General features: G+C 43.1%; 3 protein-coding genes across 3 annotated transcripts in view; 2 read left to right on the top strand and 1 right to left on the bottom strand.

The window, feature by feature from the left end:
• Nucleotides 1-25,236, top strand: part of LOC110516932 (E3 ubiquitin/ISG15 ligase TRIM25-like) — a 538,607-nt gene that overhangs the window by 448,586 nt on the left and 64,785 nt on the right. The gene's annotated exons all lie outside the window — the stretch shown is intronic.
• On the top strand, nucleotides 765-14,332 carry LOC110518583 (tripartite motif-containing protein 16). The gene is made up of 6 exons (XM_036972224.1): nucleotides 765-1,428; nucleotides 1,939-2,034; nucleotides 9,736-9,969; nucleotides 12,583-12,742; nucleotides 12,868-12,927; nucleotides 13,159-14,332. The coding sequence occupies exons 1-6, from the start codon at nucleotides 832-834 to the stop codon at nucleotides 13,671-13,673; spliced, it is 1,662 nt and encodes a 553-aa protein (XP_036828119.1). The 5' UTR covers nucleotides 765-831; the 3' UTR covers nucleotides 13,674-14,332.
• Nucleotides 23,973-25,236, bottom strand: part of LOC118947087 (tripartite motif-containing protein 16-like) — a 24,335-nt gene continuing 23,071 nt past the window's right edge. The window contains exons 4-6 of the mRNA XM_036972214.1: nucleotides 24,953-25,103; nucleotides 24,768-24,827; nucleotides 23,973-24,576 (exon numbers count right to left, since the gene is read on the bottom strand). Coding sequence (XP_036828109.1) covers nucleotides 24,062-24,576; nucleotides 24,768-24,827; nucleotides 24,953-25,103 — 726 coding nt within the window. The 3' untranslated portion in view covers nucleotides 23,973-24,061. The remainder of the gene's footprint in view (nucleotides 24,577-24,767; nucleotides 24,828-24,952; nucleotides 25,104-25,236) is intronic.

Genomic DNA, 25,236 nt, shown 5'->3' with positions numbered 1-25,236 from the left:
CCTCCCTTTCTCTAACCCCTCCCTCTCTCTAACCCCTCCCTCCCTCTAACCCCTCCCTCCCTCTAACCCCTACATACAGTATTCAGTAGACTTCTACCTCTCTGCACTCCTCCTTCTCTCGTTCTCTCCCTTTAACCCCTCCCTCTCTCTAACCCCTCCCTCCAACCCCTCCCTCCCTCTAACCCCTCCCTCTCTCTAACCCCTCCCTCTCTCTAACCCCAACATACAGTATTCGGTAGACTTCTACCTCTCTGCACTCCTCCTTCTATCGTTCTTTCCCTTTAACCCCTCCCTCCAACCCCTCCAACTTCTCCCTCTAACCCCTCCCTCCCTCTAACCCCCCCCTCTCTCTAATCCCTCACTCTCTCTAACCCCTCCCTCCCTCCAACCCCTCCCTCTCTCTAACCCCTCCCTCCCTCTAACCCCTCCCTCCCTCTAACCCCTCCCTCTCTCTAACCCCTCCCTCCCTCTAACTCCTCCCTCTCTCTAACCCCTCCCTCCAACCCCTCCCTCTCTCTAACCCCTCCCTCTCTCTAACCCCTCCCTCCCTCTAACCCCTCCCTCTCTCTAACCCCTCCCTCCACACCCTCCCTCTCTCTAACCCCTCCCTCCCTCTAACCCCTACATACAGTATTCAGTAGACTTCTCCCTCTCTGCACTCCTCCTTCTCTCGTTCTCACCCTCCCTCTCTCTAACCCCTCCCTCCCTCTAACCCCTCCCCTCTGGCAGAACCAGGAAGTCCCTCCCCCTCGCACAAACTATTTTCTGAGGAAACACAATTGATCTGAGTCTCTGTGTCGTCTGTCTGTGTGAGAGTGAACAACCGTCCAAATGGCTCAACAGGGAGTTCTGCTGGACCAGGACCAGTTCTGTTGTTCTGTCTGTCTGGATCTACTGAAGGAGCCAGTCACTATTCCCTGTGGACACAGTTACTGTAGGAGCTGTATTGAGGGCTGCTGGGATCAGGATTATCTGAAAGGGGTCTTTAGCTGTCCTCAGTGCAGAGAGACCTTCACTCCAAGGCCTAATCTGAGGAAGAATAACATGTTAGCTGAGCTGGTGGAGAAACTGAGGAAGAGAGGACTCCAGGCTGCTCCCCCTCCTGCTCTGTGCTATGCTGGACCTGGAGATGTGGTGTGTGATGTCTGCACTGGGGCCAGAAAGCAGAAAGCCCTCATGTCCTGTCTGGTGTGTCTGGCATCTTACTGTGAGACTCACCTCCAACCTCACTATGAATTTCCTGCTTTCAAGAAGCACAAGCTGGTCAAAGCCACCGCACAACTACAGGAGAAGATCTGCTCTCATCATGACAAACTGCTGGAGGTTTACTGTCGTACCGATCAGCAGTGTATCTGTCTGCTGTGTGTGATGGATGAACATAAAGGCCATGATACAGTGTCAGCTGCAGCAGAGAGGACTGAGAAACAGGTAAGACCAGAACAACTGCTGTGTGTGATGGATGGACATAAAGGCCATGATACAGTGTCAGCTGCAGCAGAGAGGACTGAGAAACAGGTAAGACCAGAACAACTTGTTGGTGACTGTCTGGTAGACAAGGATTTAAAGATACAGTAGGAACTAAATCTGTTTGAATATGAGATCATTATATTATATACAATATGAAATGGATCCACAAATTTGAACACAAACCTTGAGTATATTGAGTTTGTTACAGATGTATCACAATTTTCTAAAGTCAAACACTATTATCATTCTGAATGGCCTTTTATGAGTCCAAAGTTAAGTCTCAACCCCTTGATACATGTAGGCCTACCATAAAAACTATAATCATTCACATAGCAGCATAATATAATATTGTAAAGGGACTTCCTCAGGATTGTAGACCTTCCTCTCTATGGGTCCTATGTCACATTACTACACTATTGATCTACTGGACTAATAAAGCTTGATAGCTCATTGAAGAGTGATTCTCCACAGAGGCAGCTGGGGATGAGTCAGCAGAAGGTCCAGCAGAGATTCCAGGAGAGAGAGAAGAAGCTGAAGGAGCTCCAACAGGCTGTGGAGTCTTTCAAGGTGAGTATTGTTGACCAGAGGAGACACACCATTTCACTTCTCTCCTCCAGTCAGAGAGAGAGAGAGAGGGGCCCCTATCCAATCCCACTGACCCCACTGTTGGGAACAGGCTGTCTGGACCCCTTTCAGAGAATAGACTGGTTCATGTAACCGTCTGGCCTGCCTCATCACATAACCATGAGTAACCATGACGACTCATGTCCCCTATACATTAAAATGGAGCTCTCTCTCTCTCAATTAAATTAAATTCATAGGGCTTTTTTGGCATGGAAATATATGTTTACATTGCCAAAGCAAGTGAAATAGACAATAAACAAAAGTGAAATAAACAATCAGAAATGAACAGTAAACATTACACTTGGAAGTGATTTGGGGGATGGGGGGGGGGACTATTAGAAGTTAGTAGGACTCTTTTATTTTCTCAGAAGTACTGAGTTAGGTAGGAGGATTTAGAGTGGTGTAAACCGTGATTGAACACACTCCAGAACAGTAGGTGGCGCCATGCACCTCTTAAAGGATAGGGTGCAGCATTTCTACTTTTTGATTTAAAGTGTGCACAATTTCAGCGTCCTGCTACTCATGCCAGGAATATATTATATGCATATGATTAGTATGTGTGGATAGAAAACACTCTGAAGTTTCTAAAACTGGTTAACAATCATGACAATCATGTCTGTGACTATAACAGAACTTATGTAGCAGGCAAAACCCCAAGGAAAAACTGTTCAGAAAAGAAGAAAAAATGCCTCTGGCAGTTCCCTGAATTGTCTTTGTCAAGGGAAATTAGATAGCGCCCAGTTTACAGTTCCTACAACTTCCACCGGATGTCACCAGTCTTTGGGTTGAAGTGAATCATTGGTGAAATGAAGAAGAGGCAGAGGTTACACTGTGGATTATGTTATGTAAGAGAGAAAATCGTGCATGTATTGTTGACTTGCTGTTATTGAATACAGATCAACCCGTCAACAATTTGATCGATTATTAACGTTTAAAAATACCTAAAGTTGGATTACAAAAGTAGTTTGAAATATTTTGGCAAAGTTTATAGGCAACTTTTGAAATGTTTTGTAGTGACGTTGCGTTTTGGAAAGGATCAAAACGGGCTTTATAAATGGACATTGTGGGTATACATGGACGGAATTAATCGGAAAAAAAGGACCAATTGTGATGTTTATGGGGCATATTGGAGTGCCAACAAAGAAGCTCGTCAAAGGTAAGGCATGTTTTATATTTTATTTCAGCGTTTTGTGTAGCGCCGGCTACGCTAATTCTTTTGTTTACATCTCGTTCAGGTGGTTCAGGGGGGTGCATGCTATCAGAAAATAGCTTCTCATGCTTTCGCCGAAAAGCATTTTTAAAATCGGACATGTTGGCTGGATTCACAACGAGTGTAGCTTTAATTGAGTACCCTGCATGTGTGATTTAATGAAAGTTTGAGTTTTATCGCGTATTATTTGAATTTGGCGCTATGCATTTCCCCAGGCTATTGGCCACACGAGACGCCTCCATATCCCTACAATAAGATTTGAGGACCTCCATTATATCATAGAAGAAGAAGTTGGTCTGGGAGGGTTTTGTTGTTCCTGAGGAGGGCTACTAGTCTTTTCTCTTTTGGTTTTCAATTATCAGAATGTATTAAAGCCAAAGCTAAAGCTTCCCTAAACAATTCAATATATCAGTCAATATATTTTCTCTGTGATTTATTTTCTCTCCGTCAACCGTTCCATCGCATCTTAACCGTCTTACCGGGCGGCACTAGGACCCGGGGGAGGCTGCTGCTGCAGAGGCTGCTGCACCGCTCGTGACTGTCAGTCCTCCTTGTAGCTCATTGGTTAAGCTGTGGCTCGAGACTGTTAAAAACCTCTTACTTCTACCCCCTCCTTTTTCGAACATTCTGTTAAAAATCGCGCAACTTTTCAGCGTCCTGCTACTCATGCCAGGAATATAGTATATGCATATGATTAGTATGTGTGGATAGAAAACACTCTGAAGTTTCTAAAACTGGTTAAATCACGGCTGTGACTATAACAGATCGTGTGTTTCATTGAAAAACGCAAGAAAAACTGCTCTCTGAAAGCTAAAAATAATTTCCATAAGTCACTTTCATGGGTTGTTAATATCGACCTGCATGCAATTCATTCAAATTCCACACGATGTCGCCATTGTCGTCATTTTCAATTGAATTTTTTGTTGGAAAATCCAAGTATCTGGCATCCGTTTCTTCCAGTCTCCACCAGGACGCTGTAAATGTGGACAATGGCAGCCATTGATTTGCAGACGAGGAGCTATTGAATATACATCGCCCTGTAATCATTTTGATAGATTATAAACGTTTACTAATACCTAAAGTTGGATTACAAAAGGATTTCGAAGTATTTTGTGAAAGTTTATCGTCGACTTTTTTAATTTAAAAAAATGATGCAGCGTTAAAAAACAATGTTTTTTTCTGAATCACACAGCTTCCATAGAAAGCTATTTTGGGTATATATGGACCGATTTAAACGAAAAAAAGACCCAATAGTGATGTTTATGGGGCATATAGGAGTGCCAAGAAAGAAGCTCGTCAAAGGTAATGAATGTTTTATATTTTATTTCTGCGTTTTGTGTAGTGCCGGCTACGCTATATCTTTGTTTACATCGCATTCAGGCATTTTGGGGTGTTGCATGCTATCAGATAATAGCTTCTCATGCTTTCGCCGAAAAGCATTTAAAAATTTTATCTGACTTGTTGGCTAGGTTCACAACGAGTGTAGCTTTAATTCAATACCCTGCTTGTGAATTTTGATCAAGGTTTGAGTTTAAACGAGTACATTTAGCATTTAGCGTAGCGCATTTGCATTTCCAGGTGCCTACTTGAGACATATGCGTCTCAAGTAGAATCAAGAAGTTAACAGTTAACGGACAGGAAACGGCTCTGACAGGACACATTCATGTCGAGGCAGTGATGTGAATGTGTGGTAAGTTAGAATAGAGAGAGAGAGTTTTCACTACTATAGACTTTGGTCATAATCAAAGCTTTGTTAACCAATAGGTTTTTATGTGAGGCTGCCTGTAAGTTACAGTGTAACAGACGTTACTAACGGTAACGGTGTCTTTTAAATTCGACATAAGTTATGTGGCGATGATATCTAGTTAACGTTGTATTTAATGTAGTGTAATGACCTGACTAGATCATAAAGGAACAATTGTCCAGACAGAGGATTGAGTTACGAATTGACGGTTTATTACCAACTTTACAGTGCCTTGCGAAAGTATTCGGCCCCCTTGAACTTTGCGACCTTTTGCCACATTTCAGACTTCAAACATAAAGATATAAAACTGTATTTTTTGTGAAGAATCAACAACAAGTGGGACACAATCATTAAGTGGAACGACATTTATTGGATATTTCAAACTTTTTTAACAAATCAAAAACTGAAAAATTGGGTGTGCAAAATTATTCAGCCCCTTAACTTTCAGTGCAGCAAACTCTCTCCAGAAGTTCAGTGAGGATCTCTGAATGATCCAATGTTGACCTAAATGACTAATGATGATAAATACAATCCACCTGTGTGTAATCAAGTCTCCGTATAAATGCACCTGCACTGTGATAGTCTCAGAGGTCCGTTAAAAGCGCAGAGAGCATCATGAAGAACAAGGAACACACCAGGCAGGTCCGAGATACTGTTGTGAAGAAGTTTAAAGCCGGATTTGGATACAAAAAGATTTCCCAAGCTTTAAACATCCCAAGGAGCACTGTGCAAGAGATAATATTGAAATGGAAGGAGTATCATACCACTGCAAATCTACCAAGACCTGGCCGTCCCTCTAAACTTTCAGCTCATACAAGGAGAAGACTGATCAGAGATGCAGCCAAGAGGCCCATGATCACTCTGGATGAACTGCAGAGATCTACAGCTGAGGTGGGAGACTCTGTCCATAGGACAACAATCAGTCGTATATTGCACAAATCTGGCCTTTATGGAAGAGTGGCAAGAAGAAAGCCATTTCTTAAAGATATCCATAAAAAGTGTCGTTTAAAGTTTGCCACAAGCCACCTGGGAGACACACCAAACATGTGGAAGAAGGTGCTCTGGTCAGATGAAACCAAAATTGAACTTTTTGGCAACAATGCAAAACGTTATGTTTGGCGTAAAAGCAACACAGCTGAACACACCATCCCCACTGTCAAACATGGTGGTGGCAGCATCATGGTTTGGGCCTGCTTTTCTTCAGCAGGGACAGGGAAGATGGTTAAAATTTATGGGAAGATGGATGGAGCCAAATACAGGACCATCCTGGAAGAAAACCTGATGGAGTCTGCAAAAGACCTGAGACTGGGACGGAGATTTGTCTTCCAACAAGACAATGATCCAAAACATAAAGCAAAATCTACAATGGAATGGTTCAAAAATAAACATATCCAGGTGTTAGAATGGCCAAGTCAAAGTCCAGACCTGAATCCAATCGAGAATCTGTGGAAAGAACTGAAAACTGCTGTTCACAAATGCTCTCCATCCAACCTCACTGAGCTCGAGCTGTTTTGCAAGGAGGAATGGGAAAAATTTTCAGTCTCTCGATGTGCAAAACTGATAGAGACTTCCCCCAGCGACTTACAGCTGTAATCGCAGCAAAAGGTGGCGCTACAAAAATTAACTTAAGGGGGCTGAATAATTTTGCACGCCCAATTTTTCAGTTTTTGATTTGTTAAAAAAGTTTGAAATATCCAATAAATTTTGTTCCACTTCATGATTGTGTCCCACTTGTTGTTGATTCTTCACAAAAAAATACAGTTTTATATCTTTATGTTTGAAGCCTGAAATGTGGCAAAAGGTCGCAAAGTTCAAGGGGGCCGAATACTTTCGCAAGGCAATGTACACAGGCTACTGTTTGGCCTTAGCTCACGCCAAATAAATGAAAGATACCCCACAAGCCAATCGGGACCTTCTCTTGTGAAGCCCAGACGTAAGAGAGAGAACAAAGGCTGAACCTTAACTTCCAATGCCCCGCCCCCTCCACGCCACTCCGCCAACCACCAGGATGCCCGGCATCAGAACATCCCAGGCATTCCTGTGATTGGCAGATAGCAGGTTGATTGGCATGTCGGACCCCGCGAACACTGGGAACTGGTAAGTACAACACAACCACCTACTAGCCGAACACATAACACACAGCTGTCTGTGCGGGTCGCTACAGTAGTTTTACTATCTGTGCCAGGCTATAAATGACACAGATAATATCTAGTTAACGTTGTATTTAATGTAGTTTTACTATCTGTGCCAGGCTATAAATGACACAGATAATATCTAGTTAACGTTGTATTTAATTGATCACAGTTTTCTGCTTTCCATGTAGAGTTTTTGGTAAAAAACATTACATTTGATTATTTTGTCAGTAATGGCTGCAAGAATTTGAAAAAATCTTAGTTTATCTTTGTCAAACATGAGATGACACAAACACACAGAGACAGTGTTGTGTCAAAGCTACCAGGAAACTATCAATCATGGGAACATTGCTCAGATTTGAACATCTGACCATGCTGGTGATATTGCAGAGGGAAGGGAGTATCTGAGGAGAATTGTTGTGGTCACATCAATGTTAGGAAGACAGGGACTCTCTTTCCGTGCCAATGATGAATCTAGTGAAAACACAAATAAAGGGAACTCTCAATAGTAAAACTAAAATAAAACTCAAACAACTTCCTAGATACATCATGCTGAACTGAGTTTACCAAGAACTACGGTATTGATGACAAAACAGAAGACATGTTGGTGGACAGAAACTTTCTTGCCCGGAAAAGAGAGACTGGACGTCCTCCCAAAGATATGCTTGTTGTGGATGACTTCCTGAATGATGATATGATATGATATATACAATTCTTCCTAGGTTTTGGCCTTTCTAGGGAGTTTTTCCTAGCCACCGTGCTTCTACACCTGCATTGCTTGCTGTCTGGGGTTTTAGGCTGGGTTTCTGTACAGCACTTTGAGATATCAGCTGATGTACGAAGGGCTATATGAATACATTTGATTTGATTTGACCAAGAGGTGTTCTGTACCTGTCTGTCCAGGAGGGAGGAGAGTAGAGCAGGACCAAGAGGTGTTCTGTACCTGTCTGTCCAGGAGGGAGGAGAGTAGAGCAGGACCAAGAGGTGTTCTGTACCTGTCTGTCCAGGAGGGAGGAGAGTAGAGCAGGACCAAGAGGTGTTCTGTACCTGTCTGTCCAGGAGGGAGGAGAGTAGAGCAGGACCAAGAGGTGTTCTGTACCTGTCTGTCCAGGAGGGAGGAGAGTAGAGCAGGACCAAGAGGTGTTCTGTACCTGTCTGTCCAGGAGGGAGGAGAGTAGAGCAGGACCAAGAGGTGTTCTGTACCTGTCTGTCCAGGAGGGAGGAGAGTAGAGCAGGACCAAGAGGTGTTCTGTACCTGTCTGTCCAGGAGGGAGGAGAGTAGAGCAGGACCAAGAGGTGTTCTGTACCTGTCTGTCCAGGAGGGAGGAGAGTAGAGCAGGACCAAGAGGTGTTCTGTACCTGTCTGTCTAGGAGGGAGGAGAGTAGAGCAGGACCAAGAGGTGTTCTGTACCTGCCTGTCCAGGAGGGAGGAGAGTAGAGCAGGACCAAGAGGTGTTCTGTACCTGTCTGTCCAGGAGGGAGGACAAGGCCTGGTGGACCTGGAGAGCAGGGTGGCAGAGTTCTGACTCAATGAGGTGCAGAGAGGCTACTGAACCTACTGTCTCTCTCAATTAAATTCAATTCAAGGGCTTTATTGGCATGGGAAACATGTGTTAACATTGCCAAAGCAAGTGAGGTAGATAATATATAAAGTGAATATATAAAGTGAAATAAACAATAAAAATTAACAGTAAACATTACACATACAGAAGTTTCAAAACAATAAAGACATAAAGACATTACAAATGTCATATTATATATATATATATATACAGTGTTTTAACAATGTACAAATGGTTAAAGGACACAAGATAAAATAAATAAGCATAAATATGGGTTGTATTTACAATGGTGTGTGTTCTTCACTGGTTGCCCTTTTCTTGTGGCAACAGGTCACAAATCTTGCTGCTGTGACGGCACACTGTGGAATTTCACCCAGTAGATATGGGAGTTTTTCAAATTTGGATTTGTTTTCGAATTCTTTGTGGATCTGTGTAATCTGAGGGAAATATGTCTCTCTAATATGGTCATACATTGGGCAGGAGGTTAGGAAGTGCAGCTCAGTTTCCACCTCATTTTGTGGGCAGTGAGCACATAGCCTGTCTTCTCTTGAGAGCCATGTCTGCCTACGGCGGCCTTTCTCAATAGCAAGGCTATGCTCACTGAGTCTGTACATAGTCAAAGCTTTCCTTAATTTTGGGTCAGTCACAGTGGTCAGGTATTCTGCCGCTGTGTACTCTCTGTTTAGGGCCAAATAGCATTCTAGTTTGCTCTGTTTTTTTGTTAATTCTTTCCAATGTGTCAAGTAATTATCTTTTTGTTTTCTCATGATTTGGTTGGGTCTAATTGTGCTGTTGTCCTGGGGCTCTGTAGGGTGTGTTTGTGTTTGTGAACAGAGCCCCAGGACCAGCTTGCTTAGGGGACTCTTCTCCAGGTTCATCTCTCTGTAGGTGATGGCTTTGTTATGGAAGGTTTGTGAATCACTTCCTTTTAGGTGGTTGTAGAATTTAACGGCTCTTTTCTGGATTTTGATAATTAGTCTCTCTCTCTCTCTCCAGCGCTCTGCACAGTCAGCAGTGGAGGACAGTGATCAGATCTTTACTGAGCTGATCCGCTCCATTGAGAGAAGGAGCTCTGAGGTGAAGGAGCTGATCAGAGCCCAAGAGAAGGCTCAAGTGAGTCAAGCTGAAGGACTCCTGGAGCAACTGAAGCAGGAGATAGCTGAGCTGAGGAAGAGAAGCACTGAGCTGGAGCAGCTCTCACACACAGAGGATCACATCCATTTCCTCCAGGTAACTAAACTGTCTTGTTACATGTGATATGAAATCAACTTTATGTGAAACTATTCATCTCAATCATTATGTTGTCCTGTCTCTCTCTCTTTCCCTGTCTGTCCCTCTTTCCCTCTCTGTCGGTCTCTCCCTCTCTCTGTCGGTCTCTCCCTCTCTCTGTCGGTCTCTCCCTCTGTCTGTCTGTCCGTCCCTCTCTCTCTGTCCGTCCCTCTCTCTCTGTCCGTCCCTCTCTCTCTGTCCGTCCCTCTCTCTCTCTGTCCGTCCCTCTCTCTCTCTGTCCGTCCCTCTCTGTCTGTCCCTCTCTCTCTGTCTGTCCCTCTCTCTCTGTCTGTCCCTCTCTCTCTGTCTGTCCCTCTCTCTCTGTCTGTCCCTCTCTCTCTGTCTGTCCCTCTCTCTCTCTGTCCGTCCCTCTCTCTCTCTCTCTGTCCGTCCCTCTCTCTCTCTGTCCGTCCCTCTCTCTCTCTGTCCGTCCCTCTCTCTCTCTGTCCGTCCCTCTCTCTCTCTGTCCGCCCCTCTCTCTCTCTCTGTCCGCCCCTCTCTCTCTCTGTCTGCCCCTCTCTCTCTCTGTCCGTCCCTCTCTCTCTCTGTCCGTCCCTCTCTCTCTCTGTCCGTCCCTCTCTCTCTCTGTCCGCCCCTCTCTCTCTCTGTCCGCCTCTCTCTCTCTCTGTCCGCCTCTCTCTCTCTGTCCGCCCCTCTCTCTCTCTGTCCGCCTCTCTCTCTCTCTGTCCGCCCCTCTCTCTCTGTCCGCCCCTCTCTCTCTGTCCGCCCCTCTCTCTCTGTCCGTCCCTCTCTCTCTGTTCGTCCCTCTCTCTCTGTTCGTCCCTCTCTCTCTGTTCGTCCCTCTCTCTCTCTGTCCGTCCCTCTCTCTCTCTGTCCGTCCCTCTCTCTCTCTGTCCGTCCCTCTCTCTCTCTGTCCGTCCCTCTCTCTCTCTGTCCGCCCCTCTCTCTCTGTCCGTCCCTCTCTCTCTGTCCGTCCCTCTCTCTGTGTCCGTCCCTCTCTCTCTGTCCGCCTCTCTCTCTCTGTCCCTTCTCTCTCTCTGTCCGCCTCTTTCTCTCTCTGTCCGTCCCTCTCTCTCTGTCCGTCCCTCTCTCTCTGTCCGCCCCTCTCTCTCTGTCCGTCCCTCTCTCTCTGTCCGTCCCTCTCTCTCTGTCCGCCCCTCTCTCTCTCTGTCCGCCCCTCTCTCTCTCTGTCCGTCTCTCTCTGTCCTTCCCTCTCTCGCTCTGTCCGTCGTTCTCTCTCTGTCCGTCGTTCTCTCTCTGTCCGTCGTTCTCTCTCTGTCCGTCGTTCTCTCTCTCTGTCCATCCCTCTCTCTCTCTCTGTCCATCCCTCTCTCTCTCTCTCTCTGTCCCTCTCTCTCTCTCTCTCTCTCTCTCTAATTCTCTCTCTCTCTCTCTCTCTCTCTCTCTCTCTCTCTGTCCGTCCCTCTCAATTCAATTCAATTCAATTCAAGGGCTTTATTGGCATGGGAAACATGTGTTAACATTGCCAAAGCAAGTGAGGTAGACAACATACAAAGTGAATATATAAAGTGAAATAAACAATAAAAATTAACAGTAAACATTACACATACAGAAATTTCAAAACAATAGACATTACAAATGTCATATTTTATATATATAGTGTTTTAACAATGTACAAATGGTTAAAGGACACAAGATAAAATAAATAAGCATAAATATGGGTTGTATTTACAATGGTGTGTGTTATTCACTGGTTGCCCTTTTCTCGTGGCAACAGGTCACAAATCTTGCTGCTGTGATGGCACACATGGGAGTTTTTCAAATTTGGATTTGTTTTCGAATTCTTTGTGGATCTGTGTAATCTGAGGGAAATATGTCTCTCTAATATGGTCATACATTGGGCAGGAGGTTAGGAAGTGCAGCTCAGTTTCCACCTCATTTTGTGGGCAGTGAGCACATAGCCTGTCTTCTCTTGAGAGCCATGTCTGCCTACGGCGGCCTTTCTCAATAGCAAGGCTATTCTCACTGAGTCTGTACATAGTCAAAGCTTTCCTTCATTTTGGGTCAGTCACAGTGGTCAGGTATTCTGCCGCTGTGTACTCTCTGTTTAGGGCCAAATAGCATTCTAGTTTGCTCTGTTTTTTTGTTAATTCTTTCCAATGTGTCAAGTAATTATCTTTTTGTTTTCTCATGACTAAAGTTATCAGTCTCTCTCTCTCTCTCTCTCTCTCTCTCTCTCTCCAGAGATATCAGTCTCTCTCTGTCTCTGTCTCTCTCTCTCCAGAGATATCAGTCTCTCTCTCTCTCTCTCTCCAGAGTTTTCAGTCTCTCTCTCTCTCTCTCTCTCCAGAGTTATCAGTCTCCCTCTCTCTCTCTCTCTCTCTCTCTCTCCAGAGTTATCAGTCTCTCTCTGTCTCTGTCTCTCTCTCTCCAGAGATATCAGTCTCTCTCTCTCTCTCTCCAGAGTTATCAGTCTCTCTCTCTCTCTCTCCAGAGTTATCAGTCTCTCTCTCTCTCTCTCTCTCCAGATATATCAGTCTCTCTCTCTCTCCAGAGATATCAGTCTCTCTGTCTCTCTCTCTCCAGAGTTATCAGTCTCTCTCTCACTCTCTCCAGAGTTATCAGTCTCTCTCTCTCTCTCTCTCTCTCCAGAGGTATCAGTCTCTCTCCAGTATCAGTGTATCTTCAGACTTACCCAGCATCGTTGTCCGTCCTCTTCAGTACTTTGGAGATGTGAGTAAGACTGTGTCTGAACTGAGAGAGAAACTAGAAGACTTCCTTAAAGGAGAATGGACCAAGATCTCCACTACAGGTGTGTTGAAAACAATAAGAACATCAACTTTAGACCATTGAAAGTTCCCTACTAGTCATATACATGTGGAATATGGTCTGATGATAACATTCCCTCTCTCTGTCAATGTGTTTGTGTGTCTGTAGTGAATATAGTGGATGTTGTACTGCCTCCAGAGCCCAAGACCAGAGAACAGTTGTTACAATGTGAGTCTCTTTATTGTGAAGTAACTAACAGTCTCTTTTTACTGACACTCCTAACAATCCCTCTAGAAATATATAGCAATAGTAGATCTAATCAAAGACTGGGTATCTATCTGACTCCTCATATTTCTCTGATTTGATCTCTGCTGTGCTCTAATCAAAGACAGGGTAGATACAGTATCTGACTTAACTTATTGTTCTGACTCCCCTCATTGGTCTCTGCTCTTCTCCCAGATTCCTGTCAGCTCACACTGGACCCAAACACAGCACACACACTCCTCTCTCTGTCTGAAGGGAACAGAAAGGTGACCTGTACAGGCCAAGTCCAACCATATCCTGACCATCCAGACAGATTCACCAACTACAGGCAGGTTCTGTGTAGAGAGGGTCTGTCTGGACGCTGTTACTGGGAGGTGGAGAGGACTGGTTATGTTGTTACAGCAGTCTCATATAAAGACATCAGCAGAACAGAGAGAGGTAATGATGGTGGATTTGGAAACAATAACAAGTCCTGGGGTTTACAGTACGATAGAGGTGTTTATTGTTTCAGACACAATAATGTTGAGACTAAAGTATCAGGCCCTCAGTCCTCCAGAGTAGGAGTGTACCTGGATCACAAGGCAGGTACTCTGTCCTTCTACAGTGTCTCTGACACAATGACCCTCCTCCACATAGTCCAGACCACATTCACTCAGCCCCTCTATCCTGGGTTTTATGTCTCTGGTACTGCGGAGCTGGTTAACCTGTAAACTGATTTGTTATGAATTAAAATTCAATACAATATTTTAATCTTGTACATTTCCATGAATCATGATGTCTGGTGTTGATGTATATTGGTTGTCATTCAGAACCATTGATATGTTTTCTCAGTTGGTTCTCTGTCTCTATGTAATTCTCCTCAGTATCATTGATCAGCTTGTTGGCTCGGTCCTAATTGATGTGTTCTCTGTCACCTGGAGCTGCATGGAAAATGGTCCAGGAACTAAAGGACAATTCAGGACTAGTCAGCCCACTACAAGCTGGTATCACTTACTTTCTACTAAACTATATGGTCTGGTTTCCCAGACACAGATGAATCCTAGTCCTGGACTAAACAGTATGTTCAATGTAGATGTCCAGGAAACCGGCCCTAAATGTGTCATCTTTCATCCTCCCATACTGCTCAGTCCAGCAACATTAAACCTGTCCAGCAGGTGGTGCTGTTGACCAAACAATAAAACCAGCAGATATCTTGACTTGCCACTCAGTATATCAGTAATGTTCAGAATAGTACTTTAATATCATTGGAGATTGATGGTCTTTTTAATCCACTATCCAGAGTCAGGAACAGATGAAGTTAGGTCTGCTACTGTTCAGTGATTAAATATGATTTATGGTGATGGGAAATAATAAAAAACACTCAACTTCATCTAGTAATAGTTTTCCTTTGTTATTTATTCCAAGGTGTGTCTTTAACTTGTAAATGTATTGTGTGGAGGTGAGCTAGTGGTGTGGCTGATAGAATAGAATGAAAAGGGAGGAGGGGAGGAGTGAAGGGCTGTTGAAGAAACCAGATGAGGAAGAGGAAGATGTTCAGGGGAATTACTGTCTCTGTTCCAAATGGTTCCCTATTCCCTACGTAGTGCACTACGATGCTTCTGACCAGGTCTAAAGTAGTGTTCTACATAGGGAATAGGGTGTAGATTTATTACAATATCATGCTTTAGTGTTTGGCACAACAATATATTAGATCTCCACCCCCCCACTTCCTGTCTGTCATCCCCCAGTTCTGTTAAGACTTCCTCTCATTGAACTGGGCCTCATTCTAAATGGTCACTTTGTATTGATAGTCCATACTGGTCTTTACTATGGTTCTACATACAGTACCTGTATTGATAGTCCATACTGGTCTTTACTATGGTTCTACATACAGTACCTGTATTGATAGTCCATACTGGTCTTTACTATGGTTCTACATACAGTACCTGTATTGATAGTCCATACTGGGCTTTACTATGGTTCTACATACAGTACCTGTATTGATAGTCCATACTGGTCTTTACTATGGTTCTACATACAGTATCTGTATTGATAGTCCATACTGGTCTTTACTATGGTTCTACATACAGTACCTGTATTGATAGTCCATACTGGTCTTTACTATGGTTCTACATACAGTACCTGTATTGATAGTCCATACTGGTCTTTACTATGGTTCTACATACAGTACCTGTATTGATAGTCCATACTGGTCTTTACTATGGTTCTACATACAGTACCTGTATTGATAGTCCATACTGGTCTTTACTATGGTTCTACATACAGTACCTGTATTGATAGTCCATACTGGTCTTTACTATGGTTCTACATACAGTATCTGTATTGATAGTCCATACTGGTCTTTACTATGGTTCTACATACAGTATCTGTATTGATAGTCCATATTGGTCTTTACTATGGTTCTACATACAGTACCTGTATTGATAGTCCATACTGGTCTTTACTATGGTTCTATATACAGTACCTGTATTGATAGTCCATACTGGTCTTTACTATGGTTCTACATACAGTACCTGTATTGATAGTCCATACTGGTCTTTACTATGGTTCTACATACAGTATCTGTATTGATAGTCCATACTGGTCTTTACTATGGTTCTACATACAGTACCTGTATTGATAGTCCATACTGGTCTTTACTGTGGTTCTACATACAGTATCTGTATTGATAGTCCATACTGGTCTTTACTGTGGTTCTACATACAGTATCTGTATTGATAGTCCATACTGGTCTTTACTATGGTTCTACATACAGTACCTGTATTGATAGTCCATACTGGTCTTTACTATGGTTCTACATACAGTACCTGTATTGATAGTCCATACTGGTCTTTACTATGGTTCTACATACAGTATTGGTAATACTCCCCCATGGAGTGATGATAGAGGGATGTGAAAGAGGAGAGAGGTAATGGTTGTACTCCCCATGGAGTGATGATAGAGGGATGTGAAAGAGAGAGAGGTAATGGTTGTACTCCCCCATGGAGTGATGATAGAGGGATGTGAAAGAGGAGAGAGGTAATGGTTGTACTCCCCCATTGAGTGATGATAGAGGGATGTGAAAGAGGAGAGAGGTAATGGTTGTACTCCCCCATGGAGTGATGATAGAGGGATGTGAAAGAGGAGAGAGGTAATGGTTGTACTCCCCCATGGAGTGATGATAGAGGGATGTGAAAGAGGAGAGAGGTAATGGTTGTACTCCCCCATGGAGTGATGATAGAGGGATGTGAAAGAGGAGAGAGGTAATGGTTGTACTCCCCCATGGAGTGATGATAGAGGGATGTGAAAGAGGAGAGAGGTAATGGTTGTACTCCCCCATGGAGTGATGATAGAGGGATGTGAAAGAGGAGAGAGGTAATGGTTGTACTCCCCCATGGAGTGATGATAGAGGGATGTGAAAGAGGAGAGAGGTAATGGTTGTACTCCCCCATGGAGTGATGATAGAGGGATGTGAAAGAGGAGAGAGGTAATGGTTGTACTCCCCCATGGAGTGATGATAGAGGGATGTGAAAGAGCAGAGAGGTAATGGTTGTACTCCCCCATGGAGTGATGATAGAGGGATGTGTTAGAGGAGAGAGGTAATGGTTGTACTCCCCCATGGAGTGATGATAGAGGGATGTGAAAGAGGAGAGAGGTAATGGTTGTACTCCCCCATGGAGTGATGATAGAGGGATGTGAAAGAGGAGAGAGGTAACGGTTGTACTCCCCCATGGAGTGATGATAGAGGGATGTGAAAGAGGAGAGAGGTAATGGTTGTACTCCCCCATGGAGTGATGATAGAGGGATGAGAAAGAGGAGAGAGTTAATGGTTGTACTCCCCCATGGAGTGATGATAGAGGGATGTGAAAGAGGAGAGAGGTAATGGTTGTACTCCCCCATGGAGTGATGATAGAGGGATGTGAAATAGGAGAGAGGTAATGGTTGTACTGGATTTATTTATTCCCTCATTTCTCACTTATTCTGTTTCAATAACATAATTACAAAACACAAACTAATTACATTCAAGGAATTATTATTGTATTAAAGTAAATCTGAATTAAAATTCACCATAAAATGTCCAGTTCATTCCATAGCTTAACATGAGTAATGCTCCCTCCCTCCTATAAGAGTCATTGATGTGTTGGATGAGATGGGACCTGGGGATATTTGTTGGATCCGTCACAGCAAGGGGCAGTAAATCCCTATGGACCTGAAAGGGACTGCAGTGTGTTCCAGTCTCCAGCAGGGGGCAGTAAAACCATATGGACCTGAAAGGGACTGCAGTGTGTTCCAGTCTCCAGCAGGGGACAGTAAAACCCTATGGGCCTGAAAGGGACTGCAGTGTGTTCCAGTCTCCAGCAGGGGGCAGTAAAACCATATGGACCTGAAAGGGACTGCAGTGTGTTCCAGTCTCCAGCAGGGGACAGTAAAACCCTATGGGCCTGAAAGGGACTGCAGTGTGCTCCAGTGTCCAGCAGGGGGCAGTAAAACCATATGGACCTGAAAGGGACTGCAGTGTGCTCCAGTCTCCAGCAGGGGGCAGTAAAACCCTATGGACCTGAAAGGGACTGCAGTGTGCTCCAGTCTCCAACTGGACATGATTCATAACGTGATTCAAAAACATGTTAAATCAAAAATAAACTAATTTGAATGAACTAAACATGATAATTGTAAATCCACTGTCTTTACTCTCATCATTAAATGTATTAATTATAAACCAAACATGATAATTGTAAATCCACTGTCTTTACTCTCATCACGTATGTTTTATTCAGTCCTATTCTCCATAACCACCACAATGTTCAGGAACTAACTGAAAACATGTCCACCTCATTTTAGGTTTAGTAACCCCTTTGCTAATTCCTCGTTACCCCTCCACCCCTTTCCTACATTCTAGAAATCTATTTCAGAGTAAAACCCACATCAAACGTAAATCTATTTCAGAATAAAACCACATCAAATGTAAATCTATATCAGAGTAAAATCACATCTAATTTAAATCAATTTCGGAATCAAACCACATACAACATCTCATGAGATTAAAAAATAACCTAAGGCTTTCTGAGTTAACAAGGAGTGTTTGGCCATATAATTTAAATGTGTTCCCTTTAGAATCCCTTCCCCTGGCATTTCACCTAGATTCTTCATCCCAAAATAAGTTTTCCTGTGATCCCTGGCCTCTACTAAAACGTTGGGTAAGAAGTGATATCATACAACATCCTTGACATAGAATCTGTAACCTCTATGAACCACTATCAATCGAACCGAGGCGATACACCGATATGTGACATTTCCTCTCCTGCTGCTCTCAAAAGGATTTGTTGTTGCTCTTTTGAAAAAGATGCAAACGCATTTCCTTCGAATGCAGCAGGTTCCAGTCCCACTTTACTCTCCCTTCTCCAATGACCAAATAGCCCCACCCCTAAAACAGGACTCTGTCTCCCTACGCTGTGATGTCTATACACTCCCTTCTCCAATGACCAAATAGCCCCACCCTTAAAACAGGACTCTGTCTCCCTACGCTGTGATGTCTATACACTCCCTTCTCCAATGACCAAATAGCCCCACCCCTAAAACAGGACTCTGTCTCCCTACGCTGTGATGTCTTTACTCTCCCTTCTCCAATGACCAAATAGCCCCACCCCTAAAACAGGACTCTGTCTCCCTACGCTGTGGGGTTTTTACACTACATTTCTGTGGTTTACCTTGGCCATTGAAACTATAGTTAGTGACTTTCCTGTGGCCCTATTAACCCCTCACACGTCTGTGAAGTGGGCGGAGTTATATTCCACTCTCAAAACATCTTGCACTATTTTATCCACAGCCACCACAATTGTCGTTTTGATGATAGGTTTCAAACCTGCCATCAAAGCCGAAATACAAATTATATCAATGTCCTCACATACCCAGTCTCTTTGTAGCTAAGTACATCTATTAATTATATCAATGTCCTCACATACCCAGTATTTTTGTAGCTAAGTACATCTATTAATTATATCAATGTCCTCACATACCCAGTCTCTTTGTAGCTAAGTACATCTATTAATTATATCAATGTCCTCACATACCCAGTCTCTTTGCAGCTAAGTACATGTATTAATTATATCAATATCCTCACATACCCAGTCTTTTTGTAGCTAAGTACATCTATTAATTAAACCAATGTCCTCACATACCCAGTCTCTTTGTAGCTAAGTACATCTATTAATTATATCAATGTCCTCACATACTCAGTCTCTTTGTAGCTAAGTACATCTATTAATTATATCAATGTCCTCACATACCCAGTCTTTTTGTAGCTAAGTACATCTATTAATTCCCCATATTCCAGAAGAATTGGTAGAAAGCTCTCGTGCTTCTTTCAGCGACTCCATGGCTTTATTAAAATCCTCCATCTTACAGGGAGAAACGGGGTCGTTATTATTCCCAAACCTTTCCCTTCTTTAAATAATACACACCTTCTATTAACTAATTTCCAAGGCAGCGCTACCCACTTCCCCGGATAATAATTCATTGGTCACAACACTTAATACCTTGTATTAGAAACTAAACTATAAAGTTTGAAAATGTATTAGTGGAGAATATGGATGACTTAATGTCTTATTCCAGTATTGCACCTTAAATATCACTATTATTAATAACCCATGTTACCAAATCATTCACACTTGTCTTCCTGTTTCCACATAATCTTTCATAACAGTTAAACTTTTCTGGGTTCCTTCCTGCACATTGCTCAGTCTCCCCTGTCCTTTCCAGGTCCTTTTCTTTTACCTGAGAGGCCACAGAGGGAGTCTCCTTCTCATCTTCCACCTTTGTTTCTCTCTTTATTTCCACCACTCTGGACACCAGGAGGTTTTACCCACTGGTGTATGGTGGGGGTTTTACACACTGGTGCATGGTGGGGGTTTTACCCACTGGTGCATGGTGGAGGTTTTACCCACTGGTGTATGGTGGAGGTTTTACCCACTGGTGCATGGTGGAGGTTTTACCCACTGGTGTATGGTGGGGGTTTTACCCACTGGTGTATGGTGGGGGTTTTACCCACTGGTGCATGGTGGAGGTTTTACCCACTGGTGCATGGTGGGGGTTTTACCCACTGGTGTATGGTGGAGGTTTTACCCACTGGTGCATGGTGGAGGTTTTACCCACTGGTGCATGGTGGAGGTTTTACCCACTGGTGTATGGTGGGGGTTTTACCCACTGGTGTATGCTTCCTTTTCCTGTGTTAGGTCTGCTAGTTACTAGTATTGTCTTTAATATTAGTCTACTGACAGGTTATATTTTTATTATTGCTGCTCTTTCATTTATTAACTTCCTTATTTGTTCTAAAGTTACTGGTATTCTTGTTTCCGGGTTTATTTGTCTGTTTATTCCTTTAACTTCCTGCGATATTCCTATTTATTTTGCTCCCTAGTTTCATTGTATTGTGCTCTTCACTTTATTAAAACCTCTCTGTTTCTCTTGTTGTTATATTTCTCCCTCCTGGTCCAGGGCCAAACCTTCCTAACAGTCCGTTAAGTCCTGGATGTCTTGACCCCACGCTGTTCCCTCCTATTGATATCCACCTTACTTTTCTTTCTCTGATTATTGCACTATTGGTTATTGGTTATTACCCCTGTCTCTAGGTTTTTATAATTGTTCTCTCTTATTGAGTATCTGCTTACTTCAAATGTTATTACTTGTATGTTTCTCTGTACTGTATATTATTCTACCTTGCAGCACAGTATGTAATGTTTAATGGTCTTACTGGTCAATGGCTGATATCGTCATGACATTTATTACCATTTTATTGTGTAATGTTCATGTATTTTTAATTTATCCTGTTCAAACTTCTAGTATTATATTAGTTCAATGGTTATTCGTGTACCATTCACACTTGCCTCCTTTAGTGTGGGACTGGGTGTGTCACAGTCAAGTGACGGTCCGGGAGAAGTAGTGTGGGACTGGGTGCGTCCTCCCTACCAGGTCACAGTCAAGTGACGGTCCAGGAGAAGTAGTGTGGGACTGGGTTTGTCCTCCCTACCAGGTCACAGTCAAGTGACGGTCCAGGAGAAGTGTGCAACCCCTTCAGCACCAACAGCAGAGAACTTTTACACACCTCTTACGCCTCCTACACACTATAGGACAGTAACCACAGGTCTTTAATTTAATTCTATTCCACCATGCAGATGGACAGTTGCCACTCCAAACTGGATGGAACAGAACAGTCAACAGGACAGATGAATGAGATGGAATAAATGCCCCAGATGAATTGAATGACTCACCTGACCCACCTGACTCAGACTGATTCAATAAGATGAAAGGTTTGCGTTTGGGGACAAACTCTGAACAAGTCTGAACAAACTGAATCAGACAACACAATCCTAACTCAAACAGACTGAACAGACTGGTCAGATGAACCACCTGAACAGGACAGGTGAATAACTCCACTCAACTGAACCATCCAGAACAGATGAAACACACAACTCCCAATCTGCAGCCACAATATTATTTATTTTATTCTTTCACTGTTGCAACTCCTTTTATACAGTTTCAAGCTTATAGAAGTGTCATCGTCCCTCCGCTATTTGACCAAGAAGGAGATGGAGTTTTAAAACACAATCCTAACTCAAACAGACTGAACAGACTGAATCAGACAACACAATCCTAACTCAAACAGACTGAACAAACTGAATCAGTCAACACAATCCTAACTCAAACAGACTGAACAAACTGAATCAGACAACACAATCCTAACTCAAACAGACTGAACAGACTGAATCAGACAACACAATCCTAACTCAAACAGACTGAACAAACTGAATCAGACAACACAATCCTAACTCAAACAGACTGAACAGACTGAATCAGACAACACAATCCTAACTCAAACAGACTGAACAAACAAGTCTGGCCAAACTGAATCAGACAACACAATCCTAACTCAAACAGACTGAACAAACTGAATCAGACAACACAATCCTAACTCAAACAGACTGGCCAAACTGAATCAGACAACACAATCCTAACTCAAACAAGTCTGGCCAAACTGAATCAGACAACACAATCCTAACTCAAACAGGCTGAACAAACTGAATCAGACAACACAATCCTAACTCAAACAGACTGAACAGACTGAATCAGACAACACAATCCTAACTCAAACAGACTGAACAAACTGAATCAGACAACACAATCCTAACTCAAACAGACTGAACAGACTGGTCAGATGAACCACCTGAACAAGACAGGTGAATAACTCCACTCAACTGAACCATCCAGAACAGATGAAACACACAACTCCCAATCTGCAGCCACACTATTATTTATTTTATTCTGTTACAGCCCTTAAAGCTTTTTCATTTGTTAATGTTTATTATTTCATGCATTTATTGAATTCAAAAGCTCCCGATATCTTTAGTTCAATACATTTTGAGAAACCTACTTGGTGTTTCTATTGCTTAGGCAGGCTCTCGAAACGAATCGCAAAAACTTTAACTATAAGTAGTACAACTATAATTCACAAATGGTGTCCAGGGCACAGCTGGGAGCTGAGGGGGGTCGGTAGCAGGCGGCAACAGAGACTTATTTCTGGAGAGAGTAATTTTCAAAATTTTCAAAATTAGTAGTTCAAACTGTTTGGGTATGGACCTGGAAAGTATGACATTACTTTGCAGGCTCTCTCTGCAGTAAACTGCAACTCCTCCCCCTTTGGCAGTTCTATCTTGACGGAAAATGTTTTAGTTGGGTATGGAAATTTTAGAATTTTTGGTGACCTTCCTGAGCCAGGATTCAGACAAGGCGAGGACAGCAGAGTGTGCTAAAGCAGTGAGAAAAACAAACTTAGGGAGGAGGCTTCTGATGTTGACATGCATGAAACCAAGGCTTTTTCGATCACAGAAGTCAACAAATGTGGGTGCCTGGGGACATGCAGGACCTGGTTATAAGAAGCCTAGTGCACTACGCAGGCAATAGGGAGCTATTTGGAACAGAGACACTAACTCCTGGATGAAAATCTCTCTCTCCCTCATCTGTCTGATGTATCTGCCCATTTCCCCTCCCCCCTTTTCATTCTATTCTATCAGCCACACCACTAGCTCACCTCCACACAATACATTTACAAGTTAAAGACACACCTTGGAATAAATAACAAAGGAAAACTATTACTAGATGAAGTTGAGTGTTTTTTATTATTTCCCATCACCATAAATCATATTTAATCACTGAACAGTAGCAGACCTAACTTCATCTGTTCCTGACTCTGGATAGTGGATTAAAAAGACCATCAATCTCCAATGATATTAAAGTACTATTCTGAACATTACTGATATACTGAGTGGCAAGTCAAGATATCTGCTGGTTTTATTGTTTGGTCAACAGCACCACCTGCTGGACAGGTTTAATGTTGCTGGACTGAGCAGTATGGGAGGATGAAAGATGACACATTTAGGGCCGGTTTCCTGGACATCTACATTGAACATACTGTTTAGTCCAGGACTAGGATTCATCTGTGTCTGGGAAACCAGACCATATAGTTTAGTAGAAAGTAAGTGATACCAGCTTGTAGTGGGCTGACTAGTCCTGAATTGTCCTTTAGTTCCTGGACCATTTTCCATGCAGCTCCAGGTGACAGAGAACACATCAATTAGGACCGAGCCAACAAGCTGATCAATGATACTGAGGAGAATTACATAGAGACAGAGAACCAACTGAGAAAACATATCAATGGTTCTGAATGACAACCAATATACATCAACACCAGACATCATGATTCATGGAAATGTACAAGATTAAAACATTGTATTGAATTTTAATTAATAACAAATCAGTTTACAGTTTAACCAGCTCAGCTATAGACTACACCAGCATGACTAGTATCTATGCGGACCCTACTACAGTTTAACCAGCTCAGCTATAGACTACACCAGCATGACTAGTATCTATGTGGACCCTACTACAGTTTAACCAGCTCAGCTATAGACTACACCAGCATGACTAGTATCTATGTGGACCCTACTACAGTTTAACCAGCTCAGCTATAGACTACACCAGCATGACTAGTATCTATGTGGATCCTACTACAGTTTAACCAGCTCAGCTATAGACTACACCAGCATGACTAGTATCTATGTGGACCCTACTACAGTTTAACCAGCTCAGCAGTATCATTATAATCATCGAGCCAAAACCCAAGATAGAGGGGCTGAGTGAATGTGGTCTGGACTCTGTGGAGAAGGGTCATTGTGTCAGAGACACTGTAGAAGGACAGAGTACCTGCCTTGTGATCCAGGTACACTCCTACTCTGGAGGACTGAGGGCCTGATACTTTAGTCTCAACATTATTGTGTCTGAACCAATAACCACCTCTAGAGCACTTTAATCTCCAGGACTTGTTATTGTATCCAAATCTACTATCTGTCCCTGTTCTGCTGATGTCTTTATATGAGACTGCTGGAACAACACCACTCCACTCCACCTCCCAGTAACAGCGTCCAGACAGACCCTCTCTACACAGAACCTGGTACTGGTTGGTGAATCTGTCTGGATGGACAGGATATGGTTGGACTTGGCCTGTATCGGTCACCTTTCTGTTCCCTTCAGACAGAGAGAGGAGTGTGTGTGCTGTGTTTGGGTCCAGTGTGAGCTGACAGCAATCTGGGAGAAGAGCAGAGACCAATGAGGGGAGTCAGAACAATAAGTTAAGTCAGATACTGTATCTACCCTGTCTTTGATTAGAGCACAGCAGAGATCAAATCAGAGAAATATGAGGAGTCAGATTTCTAGAGGGATTGTTAGGAGAGTCAGTAAAAAGAGACTGTTAGTTACTTCACAATAAAGAGACTCACATTGTAACAACTGTTCTCTGGTCTTGGGCTCTGGAGGCAGTACAACATCCACTATATTCACTACAGACACACAAACACATTGACAGAGAGAGGGAATGTTATCATCAGACCATATTCCACATGTATATGACTAGTAGGGAACTTTCAATGGTCTAAAGTTGATGTTCTTATTGTTTTCAACACACCTGTAGTGGAGATCTTGGTCCATTCTCCTTTAAGGAAGTCTTCTAGTTTCTCTCTCAGTTCAGACACAGTCTTACTCACATCTCCAAAGTACTGAAGAGGACGGACATCGATGTTGGGTAAGTCTGAAGATACACTGATACTGGAGACAGAGAGAGAGACAGAGTGAGGGAGAGACAGAGAGAGAGACAGAGTGAGGGAGAGACAGAGAGAGGGAGAGACAGAGAGAGGGAGAGACAGAGTGAGGGAGAGACAGAGTGAGAGACAGAGAGAGGGAGAGACAGAG

This window comes from Oncorhynchus mykiss, unplaced genomic scaffold (genome assembly GCF_013265735.2).
Source record: "Oncorhynchus mykiss isolate Arlee unplaced genomic scaffold, USDA_OmykA_1.1 un_scaffold_121, whole genome shotgun sequence".
Lineage (NCBI taxonomy): Eukaryota > Metazoa > Chordata > Actinopteri > Salmoniformes > Salmonidae > Oncorhynchus > Oncorhynchus mykiss.
The sequence above is the reverse complement of the archived record's forward strand: the minus strand, read 5'-3'. Positions and strand labels throughout refer to the sequence as shown.

Coding starts and splice junctions, on each gene's coding strand:
- LOC110518583 (XM_036972224.1), top strand. CDS start 832: ATGGCTCAACAGGGAGTTCTGCTGGACCAGGACCAGTTCTGTTGTTCT. Junction 9,970..12,582: donor ATCACATCCATTTCCTCCAG/GTAACTAAACTG, acceptor CTCTCTCTCCAG/AGGTATCAGTCTCTCTCCAG. Junction 12,928..13,158: donor CAGAGAACAGTTGTTACAAT/GTGAGTCTCTTT, acceptor CTCTTCTCCCAG/ATTCCTGTCAGCTCACACTG.